A 19,640-nucleotide genomic window follows, 5' to 3' on the forward strand; every position below is an offset into this window, starting at 1 on the left:
ATTTCTCTAGTGAACTAACGAGCTGTGGACACTGATGACTTGCTGAGGTAAATTAAATGCTACGTGACATTTTATTTCCACGCTGTATTGTTGATGTCTTTCCGCGGTTGAAACACTGATTGAGCAATTACATAAGGCATGAGATGTTCAGTCATGTTTATTCGCGTTAAAACTAGTAGTACAGAGGAAGGAATGACCGCGTTCACTCGCGCTCCGCTCTGCACAAATCTGCAGGGCGTCACGGCTCAGACATGGGAACCGGAGCTGATCGCGTCCGCTCTAGTCAGTGCTTGTGTTGGGATTATATACCAGCACGTTTCTGAACCGTCCCAGAAGCGGCTCTCCAAGGTGTTTATACAGCGATCTGTCATGCCACATCAAAGACTGTCAAAATGCCATTTATTATTTGAATTTCCGGAGGGAAAAAAAAAACTGTATTCGTTCGGTTCACATGCGTACCGAACCGAAAGACCCGTACCGAAACGGTTCGGTACGAATACGTGTACCGTTACACCCCTAATATATAGTTATAGTTTTTATTGTATTTTATAGTTATTATATTGGTATTGTATTTTATTGTTATTGTTTTATTGAAGTGTGTCAGCGGGGTCACAATAGGTAGGCCAAGAGAGTATCACGGTATGTACATACTGTGGGTGGTGTAGGTTTTTCGGTTCGGTTTGAATATCGTTACACCACTATTGCATTGTTTTTTTTCTAATTATTTATATATATATATATATATAATTCCAAGTATGGCCTGGCCAGTGATCTCAAATATATAATTAAGAAGTGCCCAATTTTTTGCCTATTAAGCCTCAATTTAAATTGAATACTCCTACTGTGGAAACACTCTGTTTCATGACCGTCCTTCTAAAGTGCTGCTTTTTTAGCAGTGCACATAAATATTGTCCACGAATATGAGGTTTCCATGGAGAAAACTGTTCACCTGCCCACTCAACAACGGCAGAGAGGTTCTGTTCTGCTACTTTGTAAAACCTCTATAAAACTCTGTCCGTTTTTATTTCATCACTAATGAAAACTAATGTCCTTCACATCAGAAATCAAGTAAAATATGCTTCTAGAACCTTGTTGTACTTTCTGATATTTGGCAGCATAGTATCTACAAGTATGCTGACCATATTTTATGTAACAGACTGTAAACATTTCAGTGGTACTGACTGTAATAATCTGCTTTCTATGCTTTGTTTTTTCCAAGTTGTGTTTTATGATTGGTTTCTGTTATCTGTATTTTGTTTGATTGGCTTTTCTGTTTACGATGTTGTAGTTTGTTAATTAGCTTCTCTTTTCAAGTTCATTATGATTTATATAAATATATATATATCATACTATAATGGATATCTAACAAAAAAACAGCTCTGCTTACAGGTGCATCTCAATAAATTAGAATATCGTGGAAAATTTCATTTATTTCAGTAATTTCAGTAATTCAATTTCAGTATTCAACTCAAATTGCGAAACTCGTGTATTAAATAAATTCAATGCACACAGACTGAAGTAGTTTAAGTCTTTCAAAACCATTTGTGAGCAAGTCTATTTGTGTTCTTGTTTCAGGATGGACTTTGATGAGGAGGACGGAGAGGGACCCAGCAAATTTTCAAGGCAAACTTTTTCCATTGTTTGCAAGCTTTCCAAACAATCAAATCAGAGCATGCATCATGTCTTTTCTTTTATATTTTCTATTGTTTGACCGTGTCTTTCAGCTGTGCCACAGCATTTGTGCCATTTCAAGACATCGCTCATGTTTTGTTGCTCTCAACTTATGGTTTCCTTTCAGTTCATATCCTTTTAAAGGAGCTGTATCCATAGTTACGCTGAGCCTGACCCAACGCTTCATTGTTAGCTGTAGCATTGGAATGGAGACACTGACCCCTGCTGGAGAGACAGGACACACTCCAGCGATTGCTCACTAAAAAAAGAAATTGCTGTTGTTAATTAAACATCATGTTGTTGCTGCTTCTTTCCATGCAACACAGAATGATACACTGAAAATGTGTAGGATTTACTTTTGAAACAATATTCACCCAGAAATTGCTAGTAGACTTTATAACCAATTACAAAGAAATGGCATTGAATTAAACATGAAATTGAAAATTTGAAAGACTGAAATAGTATTTTCCCGTCAAGTGTACTTCAATAATCTTTGTTTTATTTACAGCTTCAAAACAATGATTTTTGCAATGTACACAATGATAGTTTAGCTCCAAAGATAAAGCATTGCTTTCTTCTAAACAATCCAGAACAATGCACTATATTTGTAGGACTTTATGACTGAAATCGTCAGTGACCAAAAGCTTTAAAATATCATCAAATCTCATAAAAAATAAACAACCGCATATGGGCTTGGAACATCATGAGGGTGATTAAATGATGAGATCATTTTAATTTGTTAATGAACTTGCCTGCTAAACATTATACGATAGCCATATATATTGATGTACTGGCTTTTTATGTCTGTTGTCACAAATGTAAAAGACATTTTTTTTTATATCTCTTTGTTTTGATATTTTATAATATCATGCAATGTCAATGTTTGTATATAATGAGCTGTTAAAGTAATTTAAAACTAAACCCATAAAAATAAATAAGTTGTGCCAAACAACTATTTGCAAAGGCAACATATCTCATTTTCGCATATCTGTTTAACTTTTTGTGCCATCAGATTAACTTCATAAATTGAAAAAAATTGAATCATAACTATATAGACATATTAAAATAAAATATAACTAATAAAGATGACAAAAACACATAACTAAATTATTAAAACTAAAACTTATTTTAACTAAATTTAAATAAAAACTGAAAATACAAAAATAAAAACTGAAAAATATTAAAACATAAATCATATTAATAGCTTATAACGCTGGATAACAATAACAATAATAACATCTCAGTGAAACTACAGTAAAACCCAACTGAAGTGTCCAAATATTTCTTGGAGGCACTTTTTTGAAGTAGTTTTGCCCAAAGTGAGTTTATATCCTGGGATACAGACACCTCAGATTGTTCAGTTTGGCTTTTTTTGTTGTTTTTCATTATCCAGTGCTCTCAGTCCATTATTATATTACCATATTCACACACTATCTGTAATCCAAACCATGCAGCATAATAAACGTGACTCATGATCACTTCATTTGAGCTGCAATCATAAGACCTAAAAGTGATGTAACAGACATTTTCAGGCTGATTTATCTTATTTTGATCTCTTCTCTCTCCCGTCAGGTATGACGATGATCAGATTCCCGGTGATAAGGAGCGATATGCCAGGTAGGGCTGTCTTGGGGAGGTTCCCTCAGGATAGCTAGAAATCAGGCCCCTGTCGCCGCTATGGTCAGGACCGACCTCATTCTCTCACCCTGGCCTCACACGAGCGACTCTATCTAGATCTAATCTTAGATGGGTGTTTAATTATCCTCCGCTGACACTCTTATCTGAAATTGTTGCATTGCTTTGAACCATTGTGCTCCGTGGACTAATACAGCGGCCTGACCTCCGAAGATTTATCGTTTAGCATTTTCTGCTTAAAAGATTGGTACTCATCTATCAGCGTTCCGTTTATCACCGGAGACTCTGCTAAATCACAGAAATGAAGTAATAAAGTCTTAAATTATCATCCTCTCTGGCACTTTTTTTAACTGAATGTTTCAGTTGAAGAAGTGTTGTAGTAGATCAGTCCAAGGATGCATGAGCCACATAAACTTATTTCTGTATAATGAAAGTCCTGAATGCCTCCTTTGCAGTAATGAATAATCATGTATTTATCAATCAAGGTCAACATCGAATACGTATAAGTATGTGAGGGCAGACATAGGTAGGTGTCAATTATTGAGATTTCACAATTGCAGTAATACAAGTGAAAGAAGGATCTCAAAAATATGCACACACACACAAATTTTTTATTTTTTGTACACTGTATAAAATAAAAACCAGAGTTGTTCAAGGACCTGTGTGTATATATATATATATATATATATATATATGGATGTGGGTCAAAGACATTAAGATGTCCGCATCAAAAGAAATTTACAAAAGGGATTTTATGTCCATAGAAAGCACTTTAAATGCAAGTAAAATGTCTACTTTTAAGGTTTCAAATAAGTTTTTGGAGAATAAAATGTCAAAATTGGGTTGGAATAATGTTACATTGTCATTCAGTGTAACACTTATAGTTATGTAAAAATTGACTATAACTTTTATTTTGTTATAATACTAATATTACATATATTAAAACAATAATAACTTAAATAAATAATAATTATTATATTATGCATTATAAAATAATATACAATAAATTATTATTATTTTAATATAATTTAACAAAACGAAATTGATATCTTTAATGGTAATTATCCACTACCTGTGGTCCTGTAGTTGTAAAAGTGCTGTGCGACTTTCATTATATGCTAATGATAATGCAATATTGTTCCTCTCTCCATCCAGAGAGAACCACAGTGAGATTGAGCGTCGCCGGCGTAACAAGATGACCCTGTACATCACAGAGCTGTCGGACATGGTGCCCACCTGCAGCGCGCTAGCGAGGAAACCAGACAAGCTCACCATCCTGCGCATGGCCGTCTCACACATGAAGTCCATGAGGGGAACGGGGAACAAGTCAACTGACGGCGCTTACAAACCCTCCTTCCTGACTGAACAGGTGAGAAATCACTCGCCTGAAACATTCGACAAAACAACAAAGGACAAAAATGGCCTTACAATCATACATTGGCATTTATTCACCCTATAAAGCCTACTGTATCATATTATGTGACCCTGAAGCACAAAACCAGTCTTAAGTCGCTGGGGTATATTTGTAGCAATAGCCAAAAATGTCTTTTAATATGTCATAAATTGATTTTTGTTGTAAATATGCCTGACAAGATTGTTACACTGAATGATATTTTAGTGGGTGTCTTCTGTAAATCAGGGGGAAATGTATGATATTTATTTTTTTGCTCAGAAAAACAAAAACAAAAATACAATTACCTGAAACGGAAAACTTTAAAAAAATTGTTTTTTTTTGGAAAAACAACAATTTAAAGCAGTATTGTTTTTATGCATACATCTCAATTTAGAAAAATTGACCGTTATGACTGGTTTTGTGGTCAAGGGTCACATATGCACATTTCGGAGGCCTCTAAATGATCAACATTATCAAAACTTGAAAAACCTGTTGTTCTCGTTATGACTGGTTTTGTGGTCAAGGTTCACATATGCACATTTCGGAGGCCTCTAAATGATCAACATTATCAAAACTTGAAAAACCTGTTGTTCTCAACCTACTAGATGCCTTCTGTTTTCTGATTGATAGTTTATACTTATTTTATTTTATTTTATTTTTTTAGCAATTAAAAGGTCTTTTAGAATAATTGTAAAACACTCACTAGACAGGTTATTATTATTTTTTATTTTTTTTTTAAGAAAAAATCATGGTAAATTTTAAGTATCAAATATGATCATCAGGCTTGAGGAAGGCTTATTTGTTCGTCTCTCAATCATCACTGTATTGCATTGCATTATATGTTCTGAAACTACAGAGCTTTGTTCATAAAACTAAGCATTTAAATATTACCTTGCTAAGACAATTGATATTTATATGCATTTTATGTAAGTAGTCTGTTATACTGTTATAAAGATCTCATTGATTTACATTACAAGCTATCAGAATCATATCTTATTTTTTGGCCATATAAATATCAACAGCTGCACCAAATCGCATATTTTTGCTCATTTATGAATACAATTAGGTGTTTGTTCCTCCTCAAATATGAGCTTCATATTCTCTCTATATCATACTATATGAGCCATAAAATCCTGATGCATCAAATATTATACTCAACAAAAAACACATGATTTTTCAGACTATTATTTCTTATGCCAGGCTTTACAGGGTTAATATTGCTATTAAAATACCCAAAATATACTATATTTTTATGCTATATGTACGATATTTCATACCTAAACATATGCAAAATGTGTATAAAAAACACTTTTGAAAGTCCTTTAAGCATCATTTGAAACTGTCACAGGAACTGAAGCACTTGATTCTGGAGGCGGCTGACGGCTTCCTGTTCGTGGTGGCGGCCGAGACGGGTCGCGTTATCTACGTGTCAGATTCTGTCACTCCCGTTCTGAACCAGCTGCAGTCCGAGTGGTTTGGCAGCACGCTCTTTGAGCAGGTCCATCCGGATGACGTGGACAAACTGAGGGAACAGCTGAGCACATCTGAGAACTCAATGACAGGTGAGAGACAGACACTCAATACTGGTGGATCACTGGGGAACAGGGAATTATCGGGCTTCTCTCGCTTCAGAATCGCAGCGCAACATTGTCCGCAGCACAAGTTCTTACGGCTGGGCGATGGATAAGATAAATGTCAGGCTTAGCTTTAGTCATAGAGTCAGACACAGCAGTTTGGAAGAGCTGAGCCAACACATTTCCATCTCAGTCTGGTTGAATTCCTGGCAATTCATATTTTTGGTGCTTACAACATGTGTTTTGTCATATTGGGACTTGAACTTGCAAAGTTAATTGAATTAAAATGAAAATGACTATGTTATTATATGATGATATATTGAATTAAAAGCGGAATGACAATACAATTTTATATATACTATACTACTATATAATAATATGTTGTAGATTCCTTATAATAAAAAAAAATCATGTTCTTTTAAAAGGAGTCTCTTTCGCTCTCCAAAGCTGCATTTATTTGATCAAAAATACAGTAAAAATGGGATATTGTGAAATATTACAATTTCAAATAGATGTTTTCTATTTGAATATATTTTAAAATATATCAGCATCATTCCTCCAGTCTTCAGTGTCACATGATCCTTCAGAAATCATTCTGATTTGCAGATTTTTTTATTATTATCAGTGTTCAAAATAGTCGTGCTGCTTCATATTGTTGTGGAAACCATGATGCATTTTTATTCAGGATTCTTTGATGAATAGAAAGTTCAAAAGGATTTATTTTAAATGGAAATGTGTTGTAACATAAAAGTCTTCACTATCACTTTTGATAATTTTAATGCATTTTTGCTGAATAATCGTAATAATTTCTTGCAATGTCAAGAATTCACAGCGATGCTCGTGAGGCAAGGTAGCAAAAACACACAAGGGTAAATGTAAATTATGACTATTTAATTGATTTTAAGAAGCATTTTAAGTGGACTTCAAGGAAAAACATACAGTGCTACACAACAGTGTAGTGCTGAATGCATTCTCTTTGAATATTTCTCTGCAGGGAACATTGATGCGCGTACAGACGCCTCATTAGTATTTGAGGCGAGAGCGAGTCAGCGGTAACTTTAATCAGCTGTGAGGTTTCAAACGGACCGCTGATTGTTTATGACAATTTGCATTCGAAGTTTGAACAAACAGTTGAAAATCAAGCTAATGAACTTTCTATGAGAACATAATTGCAAAAGTTGGCTTTTCATTATTTTTTTAATAGAACAAAAACGAGTGCTTGCATGATCAGAATGTCAAAGGATTCCGTGAACATAAATATGTGATAGACATTCAAGTCAATGTTGAGGGAGAATCATATACAGATGTTACACTGTAATGTTCAAGTAAAGATGATTCCTTTAAACCAAATGGTTTGTATAGATTTAGCTGTGCTTGTTTCGATCTCAGACTTTGACTTGGCCCTCTCAGACATGGAAACTCACTCTGTTAATGTTAAATATCATAGTCATGTTGCATCAACCTTGTTTTTTTTGGGAATTTGATCACAGACAGATGTTTTGACATTCTGCTGCCAAATTTACTGGCAGAATTCAGTGGTTCTGTGGAAATGGTTGCTATGTGATGTACATATTCCCTCTCCGTTAAACCCCACGTTCCAGTGAGGTTTTGGTGTTGGCATGCACTGATTTGTTTTCTGCAGACATAAAGCTTTGTTTGTCCTCCAGAAACTTTAATTTTATTTGTATATTGTTCATGCACGATTCTGATGATATTTAACAAACTTTGACAGAGAGCAGATTTTTTTTGGAGAGCAGTTTTTTTTTGTCATTATAGCACCAATAAACAGAGTAAAGGTGAAAAATAGTTGACTAATTAAAATGGACTGATTTTATTTGTGACCATTTTAGGTTCAGTATAGCACTGTGGATGATTGCTGCTATTAGATGATTAGATCACGTTTTTGGGGCTGATGCATAAGTTTTAGATGTTTGTTTTTCTACTCCCTCCTTAGTGACTTTTGATCTGTTTCCTATATATTCAACCACACAAGGAGTTGTATAATACCAGGAGAAAGCTATCCATCAGCATTCACATTCATCTTAAAGGAATCGTTCACCCCAAAATGAAAATTTGTAGAATATTTATTCAAGATGTAGATGAGTTTGTTTCTTCATCAGAACAGATTTGGAGAAATGTAGCATTGCATCACTTGCTCACCAATGGATCCTCTGCAGTGAATGGGTGCCGTCAGAATGAGAGCTGATAAAAACATCACAGTAATCCACAGATTAACCTCTTGAAGTGAAAAGCTACATGTTTGCAAAAAACAAATTCCCCAAATAATCCACACCACTCCAGTCCATCAATTAATGTCTTGTGAAGCGAAAAGCTGCATGTTTTTAAGAAACAAATCTATCATTAAGGCATTTTAACTTTAAACCGTCACTTCTGGCCAAAATATAATCCATAGTACCATTTCCTCCAGTTAAAAAGATCCATCTCCTGTTGTCTCTCACATCAAAATCTACCGTCATATTTGTTTAGAACTGTTTTGGACACTTTTTGTTTGTAAACAGTTCTTGATCTCTGCATATTTCTCTCTTGATTCAGACAAGATGACTTTTTCACTGGAGTAAACAATATTATGGATAGAGGGCTTGTTTGAAGTCAAAAACATCTTGATGAATTTGTTTTTTGCAAACATGTAGCTTTTCACTTCAAGAGGTTAATCTGTGGATTATTGTGATGTTTTTATCAGCTGTTTGGACTCTCATTCTGACGGCACCCATTCACTGCAGAGCATCCATTGGTGAGCAAGTGATGTAATGCTACATTTCTCCAAATCTGTTCTGATGAAGAAACAAACTCCTCTACATCTTGGATGCCCTGAGAATGAGTGCATTTTCAGCAAATTTTAATTTTTAGGTGAACTATTCTTTTAATTGCAATTGAAGACTGCAAATTCAATCAGAGGCAAAGAGTATTTCTGATTGGGCGGATTGGGCGGGAGACTCTTTTTGCTGTTTACTTAGGCTAGTGCTGTCACAGAGACTGATTTGATTTCTCCGATTTCTCCATTCAATGATATCTGTCAGATAGATCAGCATTTTATGCATGGTATTATCCCAAAATTGCTTGCTGCACATTTAATGCAAGTTATTTTTAAATTGTCTTTGCATATTATAGGGAGTTCAACTGCTTCACCACTGTGCAATATAAATGCATGCTTACTGAATCATGCATGTGTCCTCAAATGCTCTAATAACGTAAATTTGCTCACAGTAAGTGTTTCACTTTGTGTGTTTCTCCACTAGAAGGCGCTAGACACATACAGCAAACACAGCCTCTTTTCATCATTTGTGGACACCCTCAACATTTTTGAGTAAACCACAGGATGAATATCTCTCCTCAGATACTGAGAAAAATCAAATAAAATTTACTGTGGGCAATCTTTCCATCTCATCCTCATTGAAATGCAGCTGAATATTTTGAAGGAGTCATGTGATTTTGAATGCATAATCTGTCAGATATTCCTTCAGATATGCATTGGCAAGGTTATTTTAGTTTTGCCTTTTTTGGTTTTTATTTTTAATACTATGTTCAAGTTTCTTCAATGGCTTTGTTAATTTTAATTCAGTTTTTATATCTTTTTATAATTTTTTATTTTATTTTATTTTACCAAAGTGACTTTTTTTTTTTTTTTTACAAAGTGACTTGCATTGCATTAAAGTTGTGAATTGAATAAGTTCACACATTCCCTGAATGAATATTGAATGATATTTTTTTCTATTATTATTATTGTAGTTTCAGTTTTAGTCTTGTAGTTAGGATATATGTGACCCTGGAGCACAAAAGCAGTCTTAAGTCGCTGGGGTATATTTGTAGCAATAGCCAAAAATACATTGTATGGGTCAAAATTATAGATTTTTCTTTTATGCCAAAAATCATTAGGATATTAAGTAAAGATCATGTTCCATGAAGATATTTTGTAAATTTCCTACCGTAAATATATAAAAACTTAATTTTTGATTAGTAATATGCATTGCTAAGAACTTAATTTGGACAAATTTAAAGGTGAGTTTTTTTTGCACCCTCAGATTCCAGATTTTCAAATAGTGGAAATATTATTTATTCAGTTTCCGATTGTTTTAAATCTCAATTTTGAAAAATTGACACTTAAGACTGGCTTTGTGGTCCAGGGTCATATATATATATTACTGGCAGAATTCAGTGGTTCTGTGGAAATGGTTGCTATGTGATGTACATATTCCCTCTCCGTTAAACCCCACGTTCCAGTGAGGTTTTGGTGTTGGCATGCACTGATTTGTTTTCTGCAGACATAAAGCTTTGTTTGTCCTCCAGAAACTTTAATTTTATTTGTATATTGTTCATGCACGATTCTGATGATATTTAACAAACTTTGACAGAGAGCAGATTTTTTTTGGAGAGCAGTTTTTTTTTGTCATTATAGCACCAATAAACAGAGTAAAGGTGAAAAATAGTTGACTAATTAAAATGGACTGATTTTATTTGTGACCATTTTAGGTTCAGTATAGCACTGTGGATGATTGCTGCTATTAGATGATTAGATCACGTTTTTGGGGCTGATGCATAAGTTTTAGATGTTTGTTTTTCTACTCCCTCCTTAGTGACTTTTGATCTGTTTCCTATATATTCAACCACACAAGGAGTTGTATAATACCAGGAGAAAGCTATCCATCAGCATTCACATTCATCTTAAAGGAATCGTTCACCCCAAAATGAAAATTTGTAGAATATTTATTCAAGATGTAGATGAGTTTGTTTCTTCATCAGAACAGATTTGGAGAAATGTAGCATTGCATCACTTGCTCACCAATGGATCCTCTGCAGTGAATGGGTGCCGTCAGAATGAGAGCTGATAAAAACATCACAGTAATCCACAGATTAACCTCTTGAAGTGAAAAGCTACATGTTTGCAAAAAACAAATTCCCCAAATAATCCACACCACTCCAGTCCATCAATTAATGTCTTGTGAAGCGAAAAGCTGCTTTTAAGAAACAAATCTATCATTAAGGCATTTTAACTTTAAACCGTCACTTCTGGCCAAAATATAATCCATAGTACCATTTCCTCCAGTTAAAAAGATCCATCTCCTGTTGTCTCTCACATCAAAATCTACCGTCATATTTGTTTAGAACTGTTTTGGACACTTTTTGTTTGTAAACAGTTCTTGATCTCTGCATATTTCTCTCTTGATTCAGACAAGATGACTTTTTCACTGGAGTAAACAATATTATGGATAGAGGGCTTGTTTGAAGTCAAAAACATCTTGATGAATTTGTTTTTTGCAAACATGTAGCTTTTCACTTCAAGAGGTTAATCTGTGGATTATTGTGATGTTTTTATCAGCTGTTTGGACTCTCATTCTGACGGCACCCATTCACTGCAGAGCATCCATTGCTGAGCAAGTGATGTAATGCTACATTTCTCCAAATCTGTTCTGATGAAGAAACAAACTCCTCTACATCTTGGATGCCCTGAGAATGAGTGCATTTTCAGCAAATTTTAATTTTTAGGTGAACTATTCTTTTAATTGCAATTGAAGACTGCAAATTCAATCAGAGGCAAAGAGTATTTCTGATTGGGCGGACCACTCATGAGACTCTTTTTGCTGTTTACTTAGGCTAGTGCTGTCACAGAGACTGATTTGATTTCTCCAGACACCTATTTCAATGATATCTGTCAGATAGATCAGCATTTTATGCATGGTATTATCCCAAAATTGCTTGCTGCACATTTAATGCAAGTTATTTTTAAATTGTCTTTGCATATTATAGGGAGTTCAACTGCTTCACCACTGTGCAATATAAATGCATGCTTACTGAATCATGCATGTGTCCTCAAATGCTCTAATAACGTAAATTTGCTCACAGTAAGTGTTTCACTTTGTGTGTTTCTCCACTAGAAGGCGCTAGACACATACAGCAAACACAGCCTCTTTTCATCATTTGTGGACACCCTCAACATTTTTGAGTAAACCACAGGATGAATATCTCTCCTCAGATACTGAGAAAAATCAAATAAAATTTACTGTGGGCAATCTTTCCATCTCATCCTCATTGAAATGCAGCTGAATATTTTGAAGGAGTCATGTGATTTTGAATGCATAATCTGTCAGATATTCCTTCAGATATGCATTGGCAAGGTTATTTTAGTTTTGCCTTTTTTGGTTTTTATTTTTAATACTATGTTCAAGTTTCTTCAATGGCTTTGTTAATTTTAATTCAGTTTTTATATCTTTTTATAATTTTTTATTTTATTTTATTTTACCAAAGTGACTTTTTTTTTTTTTTTACAAAGTGACTTGCATTGCATTAAAGTTGTGAATTGAATAAGTTCACACATTCCCTGAATGAATATTGAATGATATTTTTTTCTATTATTATTATTGTAGTTTCAGTTTTAGTCTTGTAGTTAGGATATATGTGACCCTGGAGCACAAAAGCAGTCTTAAGTCGCTGGGGTATATTTGTAGCAATAGCCAAAAATACATTGTATGGGTCAAAATTATAGATTTTTCTTTTATGCCAAAAATCATTAGGATATTAAGTAAAGATCATGTTCCATGAAGATATTTTGTAAATTTCCTACCGTAAATATATAAAAACTTAATTTTTGATTAGTAATATGCATTGCTAAGAACTTAATTTGGACAAATTTAAAGGTGAGTTTTTTTTGCACCCTCAGATTCCAGATTTTCAAATAGTGGAAATATTATTTATTCAGTTTCCGATTGTTTTAAATCTCAATTTTGAAAAATTGACACTTAAGACTGGCTTTGTGGTCCAGGGTCATATATATTTCTGCACCATTCACAGTCTTGCTGATATTTTGGAACAACAGCACCCTTGCATGTCATATACTTCTTGAATTATATACATAGCCTACTGTACATATACACATTGTAAAACTGTTTAATGCACAGGTAGTTCCAAGTCAGTTTATTCACCGTTCCATATTAATGCGCTGATTTAATTGACGTGATTTAACACACACACACATCACATCACATCACTCGCAGAGAGAGATCACGCTGTGCAGACACAGAAACATAGGCGTACAGAAACTTGTTGTCAATGCTACCTTGTGACTTTTATTAATAAAATAGCTTAGATACTGGATCACTGCATTTAATGCACAGCTAGCCGTGTATGATCACTTACATATAATTTATATATTAAATTTTAAAAATGTTTCTGAATTTTAAAAATACTTGAATGAGTTGAATATTTGTAGAGATCAAGTAATGAGTCAAAATTATTTTTAATTTTTTAATTGTGTGTATTTGTGTCACAAAGCATTGGACATGAACAATCAAGTTAAGTTCATTGAATTATGGGACATAGTTTTCTCCTAGAGTGTGCTTGGTTGTGTAGTTCATGCATACAGACATTTGCATGCCATTTGCATCCTGTACACATAATATACTGCAGAAAATTATGTTTCAAACCTAGTTTTACATTAAAAATTGTTTTTGGTTTTAGTATATGATAATTACCCTGAAACGCTGACCCTGAAGCATGCAATGACTCTATAATTTAATTATAGCGATAGCAGGAATGATCTAGTGTGGTCTCTCACAGCCCTTTTGTCATTCTTGTCTGATCTCCTTTTATTAAAAAGTTTCAGTGAGCCGTATGAGAATATCCACCCACATAATAAAACATCTTTACAGTTGGACAAGGCGCGAGCAGGGCATTGTCACAGTTCATTATGTCAACCGCTCATGATATAATGATTATTTTGAGAGGACCAGTCGATGATGTGGCTCGGACCACATTTAAATGAGACGCGGGGTCAAAGTGCCTGCTGTTATCCGCCACAGTAATATGAGCACTGTCAGGACTCAGGGAGTTCGCTTTATATGCAAAGAGGCAGCTGTATTCATCTTGGTATGATTCAGTTGTTTAATTATATTCAGCGCGTCTAGCTTCCAGTGGTTTGGCTGTGACATGAAACACACCAATCTGTTTGACTGTAATATGAAAATGACCATGATCCTCCTGGTGCATATTTAGTGGGGTCCAGAAATGTCCACATCTGGGGTTTCATTTATTTTCTTTCATTTAAACTTTTTTTTTTTAATGTTTAATGTTTATGAAAGAAGCCTATAATGCTCACAAAGGCTGCATTTATTTGATCAAAATATAAGAACAGTAATATTATTGAATATCTTTTTCCATTTAAAATAACTGTTCAATCATTGCATGTTAACTCACAGAGGTCCCCAGGTAAAAATAAAATAAAATAAATAAATTCTGGTGAAAGAAATAAAGAAGAAAGGCAAAATATTGTGTATATACTGACTAATCCACTATTTTGTAGAGCCAGATTGATTACTATTAATTTGACATACAGGAAGGAAATTGACTTTAGAAAGATGGCAGTATCATTATTTTATTTTTACGCTGAGATTAGTGGGTCGATTTGTAAAATCTCTTGACTTTAGCAATCTTTGTTGCATTATGTGCCAATAGCGACAGTTCAAAAATGGGAAAAGGCACTTCTTGTGTTTTTTCCCCAAAGTTTGCATGCCTGTACCTCAATAAGTATTAAAAATGTCTTAACATCCTGGTTTTTAACACACTTTTCTTTTAGCATCTTAATTTGTAAGGCCCTGTATGGTTCATTTCCAGAGATATAGGGATGTCAGTGTGGAAAATTGTACACATTTGTAATGGTCAAAAACCAAATATGGGTCACTTTGCATACAGCTAATACTTTTTTTTTTTTTTTTTAAGAGGAATGTCTGAATAACAAATAATGTTGGAACTCTAAATGTGATTTTTTTTTTCAGGATTCTTTGATGAATAGAGAGTTCAAAAGAACAACATTTATTTGAAATGGAAATCTTTTGTAACATTACAAATGTCTTTACTGTCACTTTTAATCAATTTAATGGGTCCTTGCTGAATAAAAGTATCATTGCTTTTTAAAAAAATCAAACTTTTGAACAGTAGTGTAATTTGTAATGACAAAATTGTGCCAAATTGAAGCGTTTTCACTGGGGATCTCAGATCCAATTTTACATCATATAAAAATTCTCCAGAAAAGGGCTGTAAGGAATTTCCTTTCCAATCAAAGAAACTCACAAGTTTAGAAAGAATTCCGTCCTTGCAGAATGTCCAGATAAAATATTGCGATTAAAATATGCCGCTCTTGATGAGGTTTTGATAACCTCATATGTTTTAGTGATAAAGCGATCAAATGAAGCGGCAAAGGGAGATATTTTCCATGTCTCCTCGAACTCTCCTCCACTAATGTGTTCTCTGTGCTGGAATGTTAAGGGTTGGCTCTGCATACATAATTGATTAAGAGTGATTTGGGCTGCTTCGTATGTGTGTGTGTGTGTGTGTGTGTGTGTGTGTGTGTTTCCCTGAAGTGGGAAATAATGGCTGGAGACACCATCCATCAGACCACACAACATCACACACCTGTGTACAACTACATGATCTGTTCTTGTCTCATATACATAATCTCATATATGGAAACACTTTTCTTGAAGCCTGCATTTGTAATGCATCATAATAGTATTATTTATGCGCTGTGATTTTTATATATAACACATTGTATTGCATTACATGTTTTGGAATCGTATAAAAACCCATTAATGTTTATGCTTTTAAAGAGTGTTATGACTTGTTAAATGTATAATATAATATAAATAACATGAGACATCAGATTGAATGTTGATCTTAATGCATTATACTCTTTAAAGCTGTAACTATGAATAGGAAAATATTGTAATACATTATAGCTCTGGTTACCATGTTTCACTGGTACAGTGAATAACCAAATGAAGCATAATGAATGGCCCACGGAGGGCATTTCTGCCCTTTAGAGCCATTTTTACATAACATTAGTTATGCACATAATGCCACGAGTCGCAAATTCTGTTGAACTATCAGAATTTTTGCAATGCAATTCATCTTCATGGTGACAAAATGAAATATTTTCTCATCAATTATTAAAGCATGCATTGTGACATGCAAAAAATGCACAAATTAGTTGTTGTTGCCCGTAGCCTACATATCTAAACTTGTTTACAAGTTTTGTGAGCTACGAACTGTAGCATGAAATGCAAACGAATGAATGATCTTAGGACAATGAGCTCAGATATATGAGAATGTTGATGATTTGAACAATAATATATGTATTATTGTTTGTAAAACATGGTGCAAGCGTTTGCCAACATGGGGTTGATTCCAAAGGAATTTAAGGCTTGATCAAATGAATGTCTGCTTTGGATGAAAGTTTCTTCTGAATGCATCAATGTAAGAGGTTAACATAAATAACCAGATACGTTTTGCCTTAAGGTTATAGATTCAAGCGACATCCCGACCTGAAATTCTCTGTAGAAATTAAACATGAAGTGCCTTAATGGGACTTAAACTCTGTAGTTGATGACTAAACTGATCCATTTATCCAGAGTTTAATTTTATAAACATACTTCACTGATTAAGATAAAGTTCTCATTACAAGCTTTATTTTTTTATTCATATCCATCTTATTCAGTGATTTCTCTGGCAACACTGTCTGTTTGTTTTTCCATCTATGACGGTCTTGTCGACGGCGACTGCTGCCTAAATATTTAACTTGGCTGGGGTTGGTGGCCTGGGATGTTTGCCATTTTTGTTGCTCGGTTCATTTTTAGAATAATAATGATACATTTGCCCACCACAGATAAGAAACAATGGAGCCTGTGTGGCAGAACGGGGCATATATGTGCGGCGCAGCAGCTTCTCTGATGCTAATGAAATGGGCCTTTGCCCAGATTCCACACTGTGCCTTTTTCTTCTCAGAGGATTTGGGGATTTTGCTTGGATGTCCTTGCGGTTCTGGGACCGATCTTGGAATTCTGGCTAACATTTCCTCATTCCTCCAAGCGTTGTCCTTAGATCCCCTTCAGGTGGTCACAGAGTTGAAGTTGGAGGAGCCGTGCTTGTCAGGAGGTGAAGTTCCCATGAGTTGGGCTTCTTGAAAGATCAACCAAAGTTCTCCGATGTGGAAGCATTCAGGGAAAGTGGTCCAAAGCAAACCCCACCTGCTGAGCTCTGCTTTGGGAAGCAGGAGGCTGAGGAACGGTCATCCAAACCCACGCAGGTCTTCAAAACAGCACACTATCATGCGTACATAACTAGCACTTACTCATACCAGTGCAAACAAGAAGATTGATTGAGGTGCGATTTAAAGAGAGTTACCGTTAAACTGGTCAATGGCTTTTATTGTGTCCTTCACCAACTTCAAACCATGAGGTCAGTCGAATCCGAAGTTGAATTCTGTTGCCTATTGCAAGTGGTTGTTTGTTTTGGTTTATTGTGGTCCTCGTCTTGGAAGCGTATGGTTACACTTATCCATCTGATGACATCCCACCTCTAAAAATCTATACGGTTGTCTTATATGGCACAAACTGTTTCTTTACATTGCTTAATAATCAATTGAATTCAAAAGTTGAATTCTGTTGCCTATTGCAAAGGGTTGTTTGTTTTGGTTTATTGTTGCCCTCGTTTTGGTAGCATCTGGTTCCACTTACCCATCTGACGACATCCCACCTCTAGATCTCTATATGATTGTCTTATATTCATGGCGCAAGATATTTCTTTTTATTCCTCTGTTATCTTAATGTATTCAGCTCCAAAACTCAGTGTTGGCACTTCATCACAAAAGCCATGTCATCCTACATCACCTCAGAGACACACAAAATGCCGTTTTGACTGCTGGAAGATGTCAGAAAGTCAAAAAAAGTTCCGCGTCGGGGAGGCAAGAGGTCAGAGTCATTTTGGAGGTGATTGCAGTTGAAGTCTGGAAAAATTCCTGTCTAATTTGACATCACTAAACTGTTATTATATTGGCCTCGATAAAACCTTTTTGCGGTTGAAATAATTTTCAATTTCCAGCGAGGTTTTGCCTTGTTGAAAGGCCGATATTACAGCACGACAGATCCATTTTTGGTAGGGCAGTGGGTCACCGTCTAGATGATTTACGATTATAGTCCGGCTTCGTTTATCATCTCCATATGGTTTTTCACCCAATTGTTTGTTGAACAACAACTACCAAGGGCCTCTTTCTTGATGCTGTTGAGCGGTCGTGTTGTTATCCGTCTTCGAGAAGGAGTATTAATAGCTTTTAAATGCTTCCAACATTCTTGGCGTCTGTCCTTCAGAGTGGAAAGTCTTCTCGACAATTAGATCTGCTCCTGGGGGCTTTAGCAGCTGTCACCGGATCAGTTCAGAGACCGCTGCTTCTCCGCTGAAAGGCATGTCAGCTAATTTGTTTATGGAAATAACTTCAGGCTTCAATAATCCTGAGCTTTTGTCCTATAGGTATCAGCATTCCAAGCAGTATAACTCACTCTTTGACTATTGTTGTGGGTGCTTTGTTAAGCCAATAACTTTTTTTGCTGCTTCTGATTGTGTTCCTCCCTTATTCTAGCTGAGCTGGATGGGGAAAAACAACGTTAAAATGGTTGATTTGATTATTTTAGCCAGTCTTCTGTGCCTTGTAATCGAGCAGATGTTGTAGCGGTGGACGAGATGGTTATAACATTTACTGTGCATCTGTAGGTGTTTGTGGGCCTGTTAGTTGTTTGTTATGGGATTTATTAGGATTGAACGTCTAGTCATTTCAATCTAGTCATTTCAAATGGATGCACAGGGTGCTGTGCTAAGTGATATGAGGTACCGTAATAGCAGGTGCATCCAATGGTTGTGGCAATATTTTGATTCTTATTGGTATATTCAATACTTAATATAGTCATGCATCCCAGCAGATGATGATTCACCTTAATGGATGAAAGTAAATGCATGTGAAACTAAAAATGTGATGGACAGAGTTTTTATCATCACCCTGGTGTCATTAATTAATTTCAGTACTCCTGAAGTGTTTCTTCTTCTTAAAAATGTTAATGTATTTTTTTTTTTTTTTACAAATATTTTACACATTTGTTTATGTTTTCATTTATATAACAATATGTATTTTTATCTTTTTAAGATTTATTTTTTTTAGATAGATCTTTTTTAGATAGGAAAAAAATTTAATAATAATTAAGCAAGAGGGCGTGCTGTATCGTGAAAAAATCACGGCCGAAGGGCGTTGATACAGTACCGCCTCGAGTACCTTATTGCTTTTATAAAACTGTTACCACACAATAAAAAATATTATAACCAAAAATGTATGTATTGAAATGTTACTTTTTTGAAGCAAGTTCGTTAAATGCTGTCCTTCCGCTAAAAAATAGTTCCTGACAGCAATAGTAAACGGAAAGAGAATGTTCTGAACATGCCTCATCTAATGGAGCTTAAATAAAATCAGAGAATCGGAAAGAGAATATTTTAACACCATATATGATATTTTCTCACACACATACATTTGCTTATCTCTC

The 19,640-nt window shown here is 34.9% G+C and overlaps 1 protein-coding gene across 1 annotated transcript in view; it reads left to right on the forward strand.

Moving 5' to 3' along the window:
* Positions 1 to 19,640, forward strand: part of LOC107662321 (aryl hydrocarbon receptor nuclear translocator 2-like) — an 80,778-nt gene that overhangs the window by 12,070 nt on the left and 49,068 nt on the right. Inside the window, exons 3-6 of the mRNA XM_016452307.1 lie at positions 1,576 to 1,623; positions 3,244 to 3,288; positions 4,462 to 4,675; positions 6,048 to 6,261. Coding sequence (XP_016307793.1) covers positions 1,576 to 1,623; positions 3,244 to 3,288; positions 4,462 to 4,675; positions 6,048 to 6,261 — 521 coding nt within the window. The remainder of the gene's footprint in view (positions 1 to 1,575; positions 1,624 to 3,243; positions 3,289 to 4,461; positions 4,676 to 6,047; positions 6,262 to 19,640) is intronic.

Source organism: Sinocyclocheilus anshuiensis, unplaced genomic scaffold, assembly GCF_001515605.1.
Source record: "Sinocyclocheilus anshuiensis isolate Anshui unplaced genomic scaffold, SAMN03320099.WGS_v1.1 scaffold579, whole genome shotgun sequence".
In the NCBI taxonomy this organism is placed as follows: Eukaryota; Metazoa; Chordata; class Actinopteri; order Cypriniformes; family Cyprinidae; genus Sinocyclocheilus; species Sinocyclocheilus anshuiensis.